General features: G+C 49.3%; 1 protein-coding gene across 1 annotated transcript in view; it reads left to right on the top strand.

Annotated features, from left to right (window-relative positions):
• CLSTN3 (calsyntenin 3) overlaps nucleotides 1–12,804 on the top strand; it is a 28,919-nt gene extending 16,115 nt beyond the window's left edge. Inside the window, exons 13-18 of the mRNA XM_075903507.2 lie at nucleotides 3,140–3,366; nucleotides 7,413–7,583; nucleotides 9,103–9,248; nucleotides 9,334–9,469; nucleotides 11,752–11,969; nucleotides 12,059–12,804. Coding sequence (XP_075759622.1) covers nucleotides 3,140–3,366; nucleotides 7,413–7,583; nucleotides 9,103–9,248; nucleotides 9,334–9,469; nucleotides 11,752–11,969; nucleotides 12,059–12,232 — 1,072 coding nt within the window. The 3' untranslated portion in view covers nucleotides 12,233–12,804. The remainder of the gene's footprint in view (nucleotides 1–3,139; nucleotides 3,367–7,412; nucleotides 7,584–9,102; nucleotides 9,249–9,333; nucleotides 9,470–11,751; nucleotides 11,970–12,058) is intronic.
• The last annotated feature ends 1,927 nt before the right edge of the window (nucleotides 12,805–14,731 follow it).

Below are 14,731 nucleotides of genomic sequence, written 5' to 3'. Positions count from 1 at the left end.
AACCTGTTAAAGTCCTGGTCTTCACAACATCTTCTGGCAAGGAGTTCCACAGGTTGACTGAGCAGTGTGTAGAAAAAATACTTCTTCTGTTTGTTTTAAATCTGCTACCTATTAATTTCATTTGGTGACCCCTAGTTCTTATGTTATGGGAACAAGTAAATAACATTTTCCAATGCCAAGATATCTTTTTTTGAGATGAGGCAACCACATCTACACACACTGTTCAAGATGTGTGTGTACCATAGATTTATATGGAGGCGATACAAATAGTCTCAGTCTTATTCTCTATCCCTTTTTAAATTATTCCCAATATTCTGTTCACTTGACTGCTGCTGCACATCAAGTAGATGTTTTCAGAGACCTATCCACAATGACTTCAAGATCTCTCTCTAGAGAGATAACAGCTAATTTAGTTTCCTTCATTTTGCATGCGTAGTTGGGATCATGTTTTCCAATGTGCATTACTTTACATTTATCAACATTAAAATTAATCTGTCATTTTGTTGCCTAGTTTTGTGAGATCCTTTTGAAACTCTTCACAGTCTGCTTTGGTCTTAACTATCTTGAGCAGTTTGGTATCATCTGCAAATTTTGCCACGTCACTGTTTACCCCTTTCTCCCAATCATTTATGAATATTGTGGCAAGGTCCTTGCCCAGGTCCCTTGCCTTGGGACCCCTTCTTGGGTCACAAATCAACCAGAGACCCTTTCTGGTACAGTCACCCCTACCTTTTATTGTCAGTGCCAATTTCCCACCACCTTCTCTTTACAGAGCTTTGGTTTACAGCAAACTCAGCGAGCCGCTCCTCCTGCTTGGAGAGGCACACTCAGCCACCTCCTGGCTCCTCCCTCTCCACTTCCCCTCAGGCTGCCTTTTATAGCCCTCTGGCCAATGAGGCCCACAGCTAGTTCCATTAGCCCTTTAGGCCTGGGCTTGCTCAGCTGGCTGCAACTGGCCTTTTCAGCCAGGGTGTAGTGGCAGAGCTCTGTCTTAGCCAGAAGTCTGTCACGGTATATTGACCTGGATTGATCCCAGTACAGACCCCTGCAGGACACCACTAGTTACCTCACTCCATTCTGAAAACTATTTATTCCTACCTTTTGTTTTCTTTTAACCAGTTATCAGTCCATCAGAGGACATTCCCTCTTATCTCATGGCAACTTACTTTGCTTAAGAGCCTTTGGTGAGGGACCTCGTCAAAGGCTTTCTGGAAATCTAAATCCACTATATCCACTGGATCCCCCTTGTCCACATGTTTGCTGACTCCCTCAAAAAACTCTAGTAGATTAGTAAGGCATGATTTCCCTTTTCAGAAACCCTGTTGACTTCCCCCAAACAAATTATGTGTCTGATAATTTTGTTCTTTCTATAGTTTCAACCAATTTGTCTGTTACTGAAGTTAGACTTACCGGTCTGTAATTGTCAGGATCACCTCTAGAGCCCTTTTTGAAAATTGGTGTCACATTAGCTGTCTTACCATCATTTGGTACAAAAGATGACTTAAAGGATAGATTACAAACTATAATTAGTATTTCCTCAATTTCACATTTGGGTTCTTTCATTCTTACCAAATGAAAAATGGGTAGCAGGTTTAAAACTAATAAAAGAAAGTTCTTCTTCACACAGCGTGTAGTCAACCTGTGGAACTCCTTGCCAGAGGAGGCTGTGAAGGCTAGGACTATAATAGAGTTTAAAGAGAAGCTAGATAATTTCATGGAGGTTAGGTCCATAAAAGGCTATTAGGCAGGGGATAAAATGGTGTCCTTGGCCTCTGTTTGTCAGAGGCTGGAGAGAGATGGCAGAAGACAACTTGCTTGATCGTGTCTTCGGTCCACCCTCTCTGGGGCACCTGGTGCTGGCCACTGTCGGCAGACAGGATACTGGGCTAGAAGGACCTTTGGTCTGACCAAGTATGGCCGTTCTTATGTTCTTAACTCTTGGGTGAATGCCAGCTAGTCCTGGTGACTTGTTATTGTTTAGTTTATCAAATTTGTTCTAGAACCTCCTCTAATTACACCTCAATGAGGGACAATTCCTCAGATTTGTCATGTAAAAAGAATGCCACAGGTTTGGGAATCTCCATAATATCCTCAGCCATGAAGACTGAAGCAAAGAATTCATTTAGTTTCTCCACAGTGACCTTATTGCCTTTGACTGCTCCTTTAGCATCTCAATTGTCCAGTAACCTCTCTGCTGGTTTAGCTGGCTTCTTGCTCCTGATGTAGTTTAAAAAATTATTACTTTTATATTTTGGGCTAGTTGTTCTTGACATTCCTATTTAGCTTTCATAATTATGTATTTATAGTTTGACAGAGTTTATGCTCCTTTATATTTTCCTCACTAGGGTTTAACTTCCAATTTTTAAACTGGATTTTTTAATCTCTCTGCTTCTATTACTTGGTTGTTAAGCCATGGTGCCACTGTTTTTGATTCTCTTACTGTATTTTTTAATTTGGGGGTATATATTTAAGTTAATCCTCTAGTATGGTGTCTTTGCAAAATTTCCATGCAGCTTGCAGGGATTTTACTTTTGGCACTGTAGCTTTCAATTTCTGTTTAATTAACCTCCTTATTTTTGTGTAGCTCCCCTTTCTGAAATTAAATGCCACAGTGTTGGGCTGCTGAGATGTATTTCCCACCACAGGGATATTAAATTTTATTACATTATGGTCACTATTTCCAAGCGGTCCAGTTTACCTCTTGGACCAGATCCTGCGCTCCACTTAGGACTAAATCAAGAACAGCCTCTCCCCTTGTGGGTTCCAGAACCACCTGGTTCCAGAACCAACTGTTCCAAGAAGCAGTCATTTAAGGAAAGAAACTTTATCCCTGTAGTCTGTCCTGAGGTAACGTGTACCCAGTCAGTATGGGGATAGTTGAAATCCCCCACTAATATTGAGTTTTTATTTTGATAGCCTTCTAATCTCCCTGAGTATTTCACAGTCACTGTCACTGACTTGGTGCTGTTGAAATGCAATGGAGCAATTCCCAGAGCACCTCTCTGCAGAGCACAGGAGGCTGCGGGGAAGCACTTAGAAGCTGACTGTTACAGGGTGATGTGGTGTTACCCCAGCCCCAAGAGGGGGCTGGCAGAAGTCCGCATAGAGGTACTAACACTCCATCCCCTTCCTCTCTTAGGTGCTTCAGTGAGGAATCCTGTGTCTCTATCCCTGATGTGGAAGGCTACGTGGTGGTGCTGCAACCCGACGCCCCCCAGATCCTGCTGAGTGGCAATGCTCACTTTGCTCGTCCTGCTTCAGACTTTGAGAACCCTGATGGGGTCTCCCTGTTCCCTGACCTCCAGGTCACCTGCTCCATCTCTCACCAGGTGGAGGCCAAGAAGGATGAGAGCTGGCATGGCACGGGTGCGTGGGGCGCTAGAACAGAGAATGATGCCTCAGTGTCACTAGTCACATGGAAACGGAAAATCATTTGGTTTAGAGACAGGCAACCGCGTCACTGGAAAGACTGAAAATGGGAAGTGACAAGCTCAGACCTAGGAGGTGGTGCCACTCCCACCCGTTCTCTGTATTACCAATACCCCGCCTCCCTTCTTTCCATCTTCCTTTCTGCCCCGCCCACTCTTCTGCCTCACAGGCTCACTCTGGGCTCCTCGCCCTGGCTCCTGTCCCTGCCTGCTCCCACATGTTACCTCCCTTTCCGTTTCCCAAATCCATCACCTCCCATTGTAACTCTGCCACCCAATGTTCCTGCTAATGTGTTCCATCCATGTGCAGAATACATTTTACATGCACTGAGGCATGTGAGGGTGTGCACCACCAGTAGAAACACATGCTGCTGTCTGTGGGTGCTCTGCTAATCAGCTGGGCAGCATTTCAATCTCTTCTGGGTGGCTGCCCAAGTGTTCAGCTTACCGGGAACGCTGCCCTGTACCCCTAGTTCTCATGCCTGCCCACTCCTGATGCCCACATTCCCCACTTTGCTCCTGTCTAACCTCCCTAGAACTGGTGATGGGGACTTCAACTATCCAGATATATATTGGGAAAATAACACAGCGGGGCACAGACTATCCAATAAGTTCTTGGACTGCATTGGAGACAACTTTTTATTTCAGAAGATTGAAAAAGCTACCGGGGGGAAGCTGTTCTAGATTTGATCCTAACAAATAGAGTGGAACTGGTTGAGAATTTGAAAGTGGAAGGCAGCTTGGGTGAAAGTGATCATGAAATCACAGAGTTCACAATTCTAAGGAAGGGTAGAAGGGAGAACAACAAAATAGAGACAATAGATTTCAGGAAGGCAGATTTTGGTAAGCTCAGAGAGCTGATAGGTAAGGTCCCATGGGAATCAAGACTGAGGGGAAAAACAACAGAGGGTATGTCTACACTACCCCCCTAGTTCGAACTAGCGGGCGTAATGTAGTCATCCGCAGTTGCAAATGAAGCCTGGGATTTGAATTTCCCGGGCTTCATTTGCATGAAGCCGGCCGGCGCCATTTTTAAATGCCGGCTAGTTCGGACCCCGTGCCGCGCGGCTACACGCGGCACGGACTAGCTAGTTCGGATTAGGCTTCTAATCCGAACTAGCTGTACGCCTCATTCCACGAATGAAGCCTAATCCGAACTAGCTAGTCCGTGCCGCGTGTAGCCGCGCGGCACGGGGTCCGAACTAGCCGACATTTAAAAATGGCGCCGGCCGGCTTCATGCAAATGAAGCCTGGGAAATTCAAATCCCGGGCTTCATTTGCAACTGCGGATGACTACATTACCCCCGCTAGTTCGAACTAGCGGGGTAGTGTAGACATGCCCTGAGAGAGTGGCAGTTTTTCAAAGGGACATTAGTAAGGGCCCAAAAGCAAGCTATTCCGCTGTGCCAGAAAGATAGAAAATATGGCAAAAGACCTCCTCGGCTTAACCACGAGATCTTGCATGATCTAAAAATAAAAAAGGAGTCATATAAAAAATGGAAAGTAGGACAAGTTACAAAGAATGAATATAGGCAAACAACACAGGAATGCAGGGGCAAAATTAGAAAGGCAAAGGCACAAAATGAGCTCAAACTATCTACGGGAATAAAGGGAAGCAAGAAAACTTTTTATAAATACATTAGATGCAAGAGGAAGACCAAGGACAGGGTAGGCCCACTGGTCAGTGAGGAGGGAGAAACAGTAACAGGAAACTTGGAAATGGCAGAGATGCTTAATGACTTATTTGTTTTGGTCTTCACCGAGAAGTCTGAAGGAATGGCTAACATAGTGAATGCTAGTGGGAAGGGTGGAGGTTTAGACGATAAAATGAAAAACGAACAAGTTAAAAATCACCTAGAAAAGTTAGATGCCTACAAGTCACCAGGGCCTGATGAAATGCATCCTAGAATACTTAAGGAGCTGATAGAGGGAGGTATCTGAGCCTCTAGCTATCATCCTTGGAAAATCATGGGAGACAGGAGAGATTCCAGAAGACTGGAAAAGGGCAAATATAGTGCCCATTTATAAAAAGGGAAATAAGAACAACCCAGGAAACTACAGACCAGTTAGTTTAACTTCTGTGCCAGGGAAGATAATGGAGCAAGTAATTAAAGAAATCATCTGTAAACACTTGGAAGGTGCCAAGGTGATAGGGATCAGTCAGCATGGATTCATAAAGAACAAATCATGTCAAACCAATTTGATAGTTTTCTTTGATAGGATAATGAGTCTTGTGGATAAGGGAAAAGCAGTGAATGTGATATACCTAGACTTCAGTAAGGCGTTTGATACGGTCTCACATGATAGTCTTATCAATAAACTAGGCAAATACAACTTAGATGGGGCTACTATAAGGTGGGTGCATTACTGGCTGTTTAACCGTACTCAGAGAGTAGTTATTAATGGTTCACAATCCTGCTGGAAAGGTATAACTAGTGGGGTTCCGCAGGCGTATGTTTTGAGACCGGCTCAGTTCAATATCTTCATCAACGATTTAGATATTGACATAGAAAGTACGCTTATTAAGTTTGCAGATGATACCAAGCTGGGAGGGGTTGCGACTGCTCTGGAGGATAGGTTCATAATTCAAAATGATCTGGACAAATTGGAGAAATGGTCTTAGGTAAACAGGATGAAGTTTAATAAAGACGAATGCAAAGTGCTCCACTTAGGAAGGAACTATCAGTTTCACACATACAGAATGGGAAATGACTGTCTAGGAAGGAGTATGGCAGAAAGGGATATAGGCATATAGTGGACGAGAAGCTGAATATGAGTCAGCAGTGTGATGCTGTTGCAAAACAAGCAAACATGATTCTGGGATGCATTAACAGATGTGTTGTGAGCAAGACACAAGAAGTCATTCTTCTGCTCTACTCTGCTGTTTAGGCCTCAGTTGGAGTATTGTGTCCAGTTCTGGGCACCGCATTTCAAGAAAGATGTGGAGAAATTGAAGAGGGTCCAGAGAAGAGCAACAAGAATGATTAAAGGTCTAGAGAACATGACCTATGAAGGAAGGCTGAAAGAACTGGGTTTGTTGAGTTTAGAAAAGAGAAGACTGAGGGGGAACATGATAGCAGTTTTCAGGTATCTAAAAGGGTGTCAGGAGGAGGGAGAAAACTTGTTAAACTTGGTCTCTGAGGATAGAACAAGAAGCAATGGGCTTAAACTGCAGCAAGGGAGGTTTAGGTTGGACATTAGGAAAAAAGCTCCTAACTGAGAGGGTAGTCAAACACTAGAATAAATTGCCTAGGGAGGTTGTGGAATCCCCATCTGTGGAGATATTGAAGAGTAGGTTAGATAAATGTCTATCAGGGATGGTCTAGACAGTATTTGGTCCTGCCATGAGGGCAGGGGACTGGACTCGATGACCTCTCGAGGTCCCTTCCAGTCCTAGTATTCTATGACTAACTACAGCCATCTCCCCTGAGGAAGGTCAGGCTTCCATTGCGGACCATGGGAATCAATCCCTGCTCACCTTTTCTAGGGATAGGCTTGCTGCCGCATGTAGTCATGACTATCTTGGCTGAGGACAGGTCAGTGTTAGCCCCATTAAAAGTATGGAGGCTGTTTTGGAAAAGGCAAAGAGCGCAGTGCCAGCATTTGTGAGATCATTGTATGGAATCTTTTCTTTTTTGAGAAAAGTCCCATCTGATTGATGATGAAGCGGGGCGAGCTGGTAACAGGGTGATAGAAAGACAAGATGGGCTGTCAGTGAAAGCCTCCAAGCTGGCCCATTGTCGGAAGATGAAGTGATGTCATTAGAAACAGGAGTTGGCAAGCCCCCCAGCCAGTAACATCACTGATGGACAGCTGCCACTCACAGTGAGCACTGCCACAGAGTGTGGCATGGTTTGCATGATGCCGTAGTACGGTCCAGACATGAGGTGCCCAGGGTTTCTCATGCACACTCTGTTTTGAGCGCTGGTCTTGCTTCTCGTGATCTCTTGACCCCTGTCTGTCTCCTGTCTCTACACCTCATAGTGACAGACACACGGATGTCAGATGAGATTGTCCACAACCTGGATGGCTGTGAGATCTCCCTGGTGGGCGATGACCTGGACCTGGAAAGGGAATACCTAATCTTGGATGGTGCATCCCTGCAGCAGCGGGGCCTGGAGCTCATCAACACCTCCGCCTACTTCACCATCACAGGTGCACTCTCCCCTGGGCACAGTTGCTTGTCGGCTGCTAGAGAGGGAGAGGCCTCAGCTCACTTCTTGAGACCAGCAGGGTTGCCAACAGAATTTCCAGGCCCTGGGCAAGCTGAGGGAGGCTGCCTTCAGGCCTCTGGAAGGGGTGGGGCCTTGGGCAGAGGGGCAGGGCTGGAGGCTCCCCCAGTGCAGTCTGGCATGTCCCGCTTGGGTCTCAGTGGTGATTTAAAGGACCCAGGGCAGCTGCCCCATTTGCCCCCCTGCCCCATCAGTGGCTCTGGGTGCCCCACATTGCTGCTGACCCGGTGCAGCGCCACCACATAGGTGTGGAGCTGGATCACAGTCAGCAGCTGGATGGTGCACACGGCACACACAAGCTGCCACTGCTACTGCGATTTAAAAGCGGCAGGGAGCCGGGGGTAATAGAAAAGTGGCAGGGAACCCCCAGCCTCCATGAGACTTGGCTCCCTTAAGTAGGCCAGCCCCTGGGCAATTGTATCCCCCACCCCTGGCAGCAACCAGGGGAGGATTGATTCTGTGCATCCCTTCCCTGGACTCTTAGTGATGGGGCTCTAGGTCTTCCTGTGGGTTCACAGTGCTGGGGTATGGGATCCGAGTTCCTTCCCTTGTTTGGCACAATTCCTCCCGCCCCGCTGTGGCTTGCTTCTCTCCAGTTCTAGTAGAAGTTTTCATGCTGTTGCTGGGCGGCAGTGGACGCCACTGGCTGTGTGCAGGTGCAATTCCTAGGGCTGGTTTGGCACGTGATGCACATGATACTGATACTGGCTGCTGGACCCTCCCTTCCCTTCCATGGGCATTACTGACACCCAGCAGAGATTGCTTGGGTCCTTTGAGGTCTCAGACACCTCAAGGGAGCCACACCTAGCGCTGCTCCCTTCTAGGTCTAAGGGCTGTCATTGTGGGGGCGGGGTCTGGAACACCCCCGCTCTGCCCTAGGCCCCTGCTCCACCCCACCTCCTCCCACCTGTGTGCTACCCCCATTGCAGCTCTTCCTGCAAGCTCCCTCCTCTGAACGGCACAGCCCAGGAGACCAAACTTTTACATGTCCAGTATTTTTGGACTGTCTGGACGAAAACCGGACACCTGGCAACCCTCCTGGCTGGTCTCTCTAGCGTGTACTCACTGCCATGGTGGGAAGTAGAGAGACCCAGCCCCAGCCCACTGCGCTCCCCTAGGCCCAGCTCCCAGCATCCCAGCTGGGAGATGGCGGAGCAGAGCAGTCTGGAACTGGATCCTTCTGCTTCCTGTAGCTCCCGCTGCTGCTGGGGAGTGCAAAAGTTGGTATGGCCCTTGCTGCTAGCACCAGCCCCACCCCTGCCTCCCTGTAATCCCTCAGGCCAGCCAGGGCTGAACGGGGCTGTCCTGAACCATCCTACGGGCAGGATGGCTCTGCTGCTTTGTCCTCCCCATACAGCTCAATCCCATAATGTCAGGTGGAACTTGATCATTTGAACATGGGAGCCCGCACCTGAATCCATCTCCTTTTCTCCTGCACCCAGGTGTGGAGAGCATTGCGGTGTATGAGGAGATCCTGCGCCAGGTCTCATACCGCATCCGCCACGGCGCTGCCCTCTACGAGAGGAAATTCCGCCTCTCCTGCACGGAGATGAATGGCCGCTACTCCAGTAATGAGTTGACAGTTGAGGTACAAGCCATGAGTCACTGGGTATGTGTGAAGGCCTGGTCTCACTAAGCCTGGAAGCTGAGTCTCTCCCTCTTGTCCCCCACAGGTGAATGTTCTTCACAATGTGAACCGGGTCGCTCATCCTAACCACATCCTCAGCTCCCAGCAGCTGCTGCACCGAGGCCACCACCTGCCACCAGAACTGTCTGGGCACAGCCTGGCCAATGTCCATCGCAACTCCAGTACGTAGAGCCGATGGCCTGGTGACAGCCCCTGGGGGCAGACTAGTGCAGAAATGTGCAGCGACTCCCCGTCTGCATTTCAGGACTGACCTCTCTTGTAGGCAGCACCGTGCTGCAGGGAATGGTGAGAGTGACTGGCAGGAGAGCAACCTCCTGCTTAGTCAGGGCTGGCCCCGGTGTGGGGCTAGGGCAGGACTGGGGAGGATGCAGCCCAGGGGCCAGATCCGCCCAGCCTAACACTTTGATCTGGCCCGTGGACTGCATCTGGCCACTTTCTATTTATATCCTGCTGCCGATACCACTCAATTTCCAGGCAGGGGCTCAGGAAGCAGGGTCCTATTTAAATGGCTTCTGGCTCCCGGTCACAGCAATATCCTGGCAGGGACCGGAGCCCTTTAAATAGCTGCAGCAACTTGAGTGGCTCCCAGCAACATGGTAGTGGCAAGGCCGGGAGCTGTGAGCCCTTTTCTGTGTTTTTAATTCAAAGCCTCAGGCCCTAGACAGCTCTTATGGGAAAGCTAGTCCCTAGCCTCGCCCCTTCCATCTCTAGCCCCACCCATTCTGTCCCTAGCCCTGCCTTTTCTGGAGGGCAGAAGCTGACCCATGACCAGTAGCAAAATTCATTAAGTACCCCCCTCCCCTGAAAAAATTATTTCCCACCCCTGTGCTAGGAGGGAGGTGTGACTGAAGTGAAATGTAAAACCAAAGCAAGGGCTCCTCACGTCACTGCAGATCTCCTCTCACTGTCTCCCTGAGTCAGATTATTAAGCCTCAGGTCTGGGCAAAAGCTGGTAATGGGTGATTCTTGTGTGGCTCCATGTACTCCTCCTTCCTACAGTTTTAACCACTTAGCAGATTCTTCTTGGCTTTCTGTCATATCCTATTGTTTACCAGCTACTAGAACTCAGCCCAGAGGTGGCTGCAGTTTACTGCTGGGTGCCAGCTCTGATAGCTCATGCTGTCAGTCTGAGCTTGGTTGATATGCATAATAGTGCTTTGAGATCCTCCTTCTGGAGGGGCGAAGGAGAGCAGAGTCATGGGCAGGCACTGCTTCATCTGACATTTACATAGAGGGCACATTGATGCAATTCCAGGATGCCACAGCAGCAGGATTCAAATGTGAAGAGGAGGCCCAGGGTGAAGGTGACCTGAGGAGAACAGGGCCTAGAGGCTTTGGACAAGGCAGAGAGCTCCAAGGAGGCAGCTGTAGACAGAGAGGAGGCTGCAAAGGAAGCCTTGGCTCTTGCTGCCAGAGTGGGGAGGTGACAGAAGGACAAGAAAGGGAGCAGAGCAGTGGCCAGATTCATTGGTACATGCGGCTGCTTTGTGCCACTTGGCCAACCCAAAGCAGCCCTAGAGCCAGCTTTACTGATCCCGGCAGGTTCTCTATATGGCGGGGGAAGAGAAAACTGCAGAATGGTGCCTGTATTGCTCCCAGCCCCTGCTGGAGGGGTAATGGCTAGGCTGCCCTTGTTCCTGGCTTCTAGCCGTCTGCTGCTTGCTGGAGGGAGGGGCAGCTGGTGCAAGGTTGCACTGGGAAGCAATCCAGTGCAAACATGACCTGAGGCTTGTACTAGCTTAGTGCCATTTGCCCCATCTTCCTCCACTGCAGGGCTGAGTGCAACAGAGCCAGTCTGGAGAAGCTGCCCCTAGTGTGTGCTACTGACTGGAGCTACCCCAAGAGCTGGGGTCTCTGCAAAGAAGGCAGCTGGGGCTGGAGGGCACGTGGGGGCTGTGCTGGGACACTCAAGAAGTCAAAAGTCTGGGCAGGGGTACTGGGAGTTTGAGAAGGCAATGAGGGAGGATGGGACATGCTTGGCATGTGTGACTGCAGCAGGCACAAAGCTGGGTATGCCAGCAGGCAAGATTCCTGTAGCTGGGGGCTGCCCTAAGTACCCCTGGCCTCTCAGGGAGGAAAGGGCCAGAAAGGCTGGGAATCTTTGCTTGGTCGTTTCAGGAGGCAGCCGAGTTAGTCGGTTGCAGTACAAACGACGAGGAGTCCTGCGACACCTGGAAAACTAACATTTGGTTAGGCGCAGGCTGGAGCTCACTCTGTCAGGCACACCAAGTGACATCTGCAGCGCAGCGGATGTGTACACAGATGCAAAGGTGGGTGTGTCCTTGCCAAACGGTAGTTTCCACTTCATGCATCTGACAAAATGGGCTCCAGCCCACAAACAAGTCTGCCCACATAAACGTGTTAAGTCTTCCAGATGTCCCAGGGCTCCTTGTTTCTGTTGGGTCCGATGTTTGTAACCTCACATGTATGCTTCCCCTTCCAGTGGTCCCCAGCGCAGCTACCATCATCATCGTGGTGTGCGTGGGCTTCTTGGCTCTCATGGTCATCCTGGGCATCCTGCGCATCCACTCCCTGCACCGCCGGGGCACTGGGCACGAGGCTCCAGGGGCTGCCGAGGGAGGCCGTGCGGGAGCTGGTAGCAAGGAGAGTGACATGTTCTGGGACGACTCAGCCCTCACCATCATTGTCAACCCCATGGAGGTGAGATGGGAGGAGGAAGATGAGGTTGGTTTCTGTGTGGCCATATTGGTCTGAGCTCATCACTTACCCCCCATGTTCCTTCTGCACAGTCCTATCAGAGCTGCCAGGAGAGGGCAGCAGCGCATGGGGAGAGCAGAGCTGTGGTGGGAATGCAAGACGACGACAATGACAGCAGTGACTCAGAGACACCGGACACCCCAGGCAGCGATGATGCAGATGACCAGCGCATCGTGGGCAAGAGAGATGGCCCCCGTTGTTACTAGAAGACCTGTGCTGTGGGAGGAGGGAAGCCAGGATGCTAACCAGAAAGATCCCCACCTCCACCATGCAGCCTGAGGGGGGGAATAGCCTCTTCCCCACCCCCGTACACACATTCCTTTCCCTCAACCCCTTCTCTTGCCTACGCCCTCTTCCTCTGCCATTTTCACAAAGGAGCAGTGCCCGGGGGAGGGCACTTTATACTCTAAACCTCTCTTCTTCCCCAACACCACAGGCTGGGGCAGGGGCTCCTTTCCCATGCCCTCGAGCATTAGGCCCCTCCTCCTCCTGAGGACAGGATAGTGCAGGGCCCTATGGGGAGAAAGTAGAATGCTTAGAAACCATGGGGAAGGAAATACCCACCAGCAAGGTTTGAGCAAGTGGGGTCAGCTGCAGGCCCCCACCTATTATATATATTGTATATTTTTTCAATGTTGTCATTGAGGTTTATTCTTGTTCGATGCGAAAAAACACAAAAACCTGCAGCTTGTGTCGCTTTGTAAAGTTGTCAATAACCCTAAATGAGTGAAAGGAGGTGGGAACAAAGTGGATTTTAAAATAAAAGGATTTAAAATAAACACACCCACAGCCTTCAGGATTCTTCATTCTGAGAGGCAGGAGGTGGAAAGGATGCTCAAAGGGCAGCAGGTAGCCCTCTCTAGGCAAAAGGGTGTGATTTTACAACGTTGCCTGCAGTGAGGCAGCTGAAAGCTACAGAAAGCTTTTTATCCATCAAAGTAGGGCCTTAGTTTTAGGCAGTCTGTTCCCTCTGCAGTAGCTCCAAGGAGGTAGTAGGAGTAGTACTTCAGTTACAGATTTGATATTTTCATGAGTCATATTTTTCTATACTCTTAGGCTACGTCTACACTGGTATCTTCTTGTGCAAGAACTGTTTTGCGGAAGAATTCTTGCACAAAAAGTCTTCCACAAGAGTGCGTCTACACTGGCATGTGCTTTTGCACAAGTGTCAATGGCAATGTGGATACTCTCTTGCGCAAGAAAGCTCTGATGGCCATTTTAGCCATAGGGGTTTCTTGCACAAGAAATTTACGTTGCCTGTCTACACTGTCCTCTTGCGTAAGAGCTCTTGCACAAAAGGGCTTCTTCCTTGTGAGGAGAGGAATAACTCTTCTGGAAGAAGCCCTGTTTTCAGATGGTAGACTGTAGCTTTATTTGCGCAAGAATGCGCTTGCAGTGTAGACACCTGGCAAGTTTTTGCGTTCTTGCACAAGAAGTCACCAGTGTAGACGTAGCATTAGCGTAGTGACAAATCCCTCAACTTCATTATCCACATCCACCTTCTAAGTGCCTATTCACAGGCCCAGAACAGTAGGTTTCACACTTGGGCATCCAGCATTTGTTTTTTTTGTATTTGTCTCTAGTGTTGCAGCAGCTCTTGAAGGTAGAGCTGGGCTGTTGCAGATACGTTCCTGCAGAGAACAGAACTAAGGAAGGGATAGAGGGCACTTGTGGGAACACAAGCTACCCAGGACAGGATGCATCCCTTTTTTTCCTGACCCATGGGGCTGATTTCTAACACCTAGCCCTGACCTTCCCACAGAGGGGAAACAGCCATTAACTGCTCTGCTCTTGGATTCTTTCCACAGGTTAGCACACTCATAACTCCCCTCGGGATGATGCAAAATGCCTGCTAAGCATCATGCCCTGGGGATGCCTGTATTGGGTTGTTAGAATTTTTTGGAGGAGAACAGTAGGGGTGAGTACTTGGTTTAGAGACCCCGACTCTGTGTAAAATCCCAAGGAGTGGTTAAAGGTCTCCTCCTGGGAGCTCTGCTACATTGTTTCCTTCAGATTTGTTTACTCCTCCTATCTACTGATAGGCCAGGCCCAAAAGAAGTGGCACTTTTCTATACACCTACTTCCTAGCATGTGCACAAAGGCGATGGGACTAGCCCACTAGAGATGCTGGAAGGGTTGAACCACGCAGCTGCTTGTAAGTCAGACTGGAATCCTGCCTCCCTTTATTTTTTGTGCATCTACTGTATATTAGAGTTTGTGTGTCTGTCAGTGTGCTCAAGAACTTCTAAATGGTGAGAGCTAGGACCACCAAATTTACTAGGCAGCTTCTGCTTACCATCACTTAAAGCAAGGTCAGGGTTTGGTTGTGCCAGGACAATGAGATGTGCTTGGAATGGGATTGCTTCTCATAAAACCAAACAGAAAAGAGATGGAAGCCCCAAGCAAGTGAAAGGGGCTGGCTGGGGGCTCCCCCTTCCCAGGACTGCTCCAGCCCCACACATTGCACCCTCTAGAGAAGGTAGGGGAGCTCTTCCCCTATGTCAGGGAGCAAGGCAAATGTTCAGTTTGTTGCATTCCTCACTCTGGCTGGGAGCACAGAGGGCAGATGACTCTGGACCTGCCCCAGCTGGGGGACATGTGCCCCTCCCCCAGCTGTGCCCACTGGAGCTACCCTGGAAAGACTCTTCTCACTTGGCCCCAAGTTGCTGTGATGAGTGAGGGCCAGAGCTGTTCTCGCTCCTGAG

Source organism: Pelodiscus sinensis, chromosome 1 (genome assembly GCF_052426305.1).
Source record: "Pelodiscus sinensis isolate ZL-2025 chromosome 1, ASM5242630v1, whole genome shotgun sequence".
NCBI classification, from domain to species: Eukaryota; Metazoa; Chordata; order Testudines; family Trionychidae; genus Pelodiscus; species Pelodiscus sinensis.
This window is presented reverse-complemented; position numbering and strand designations above follow the sequence as displayed.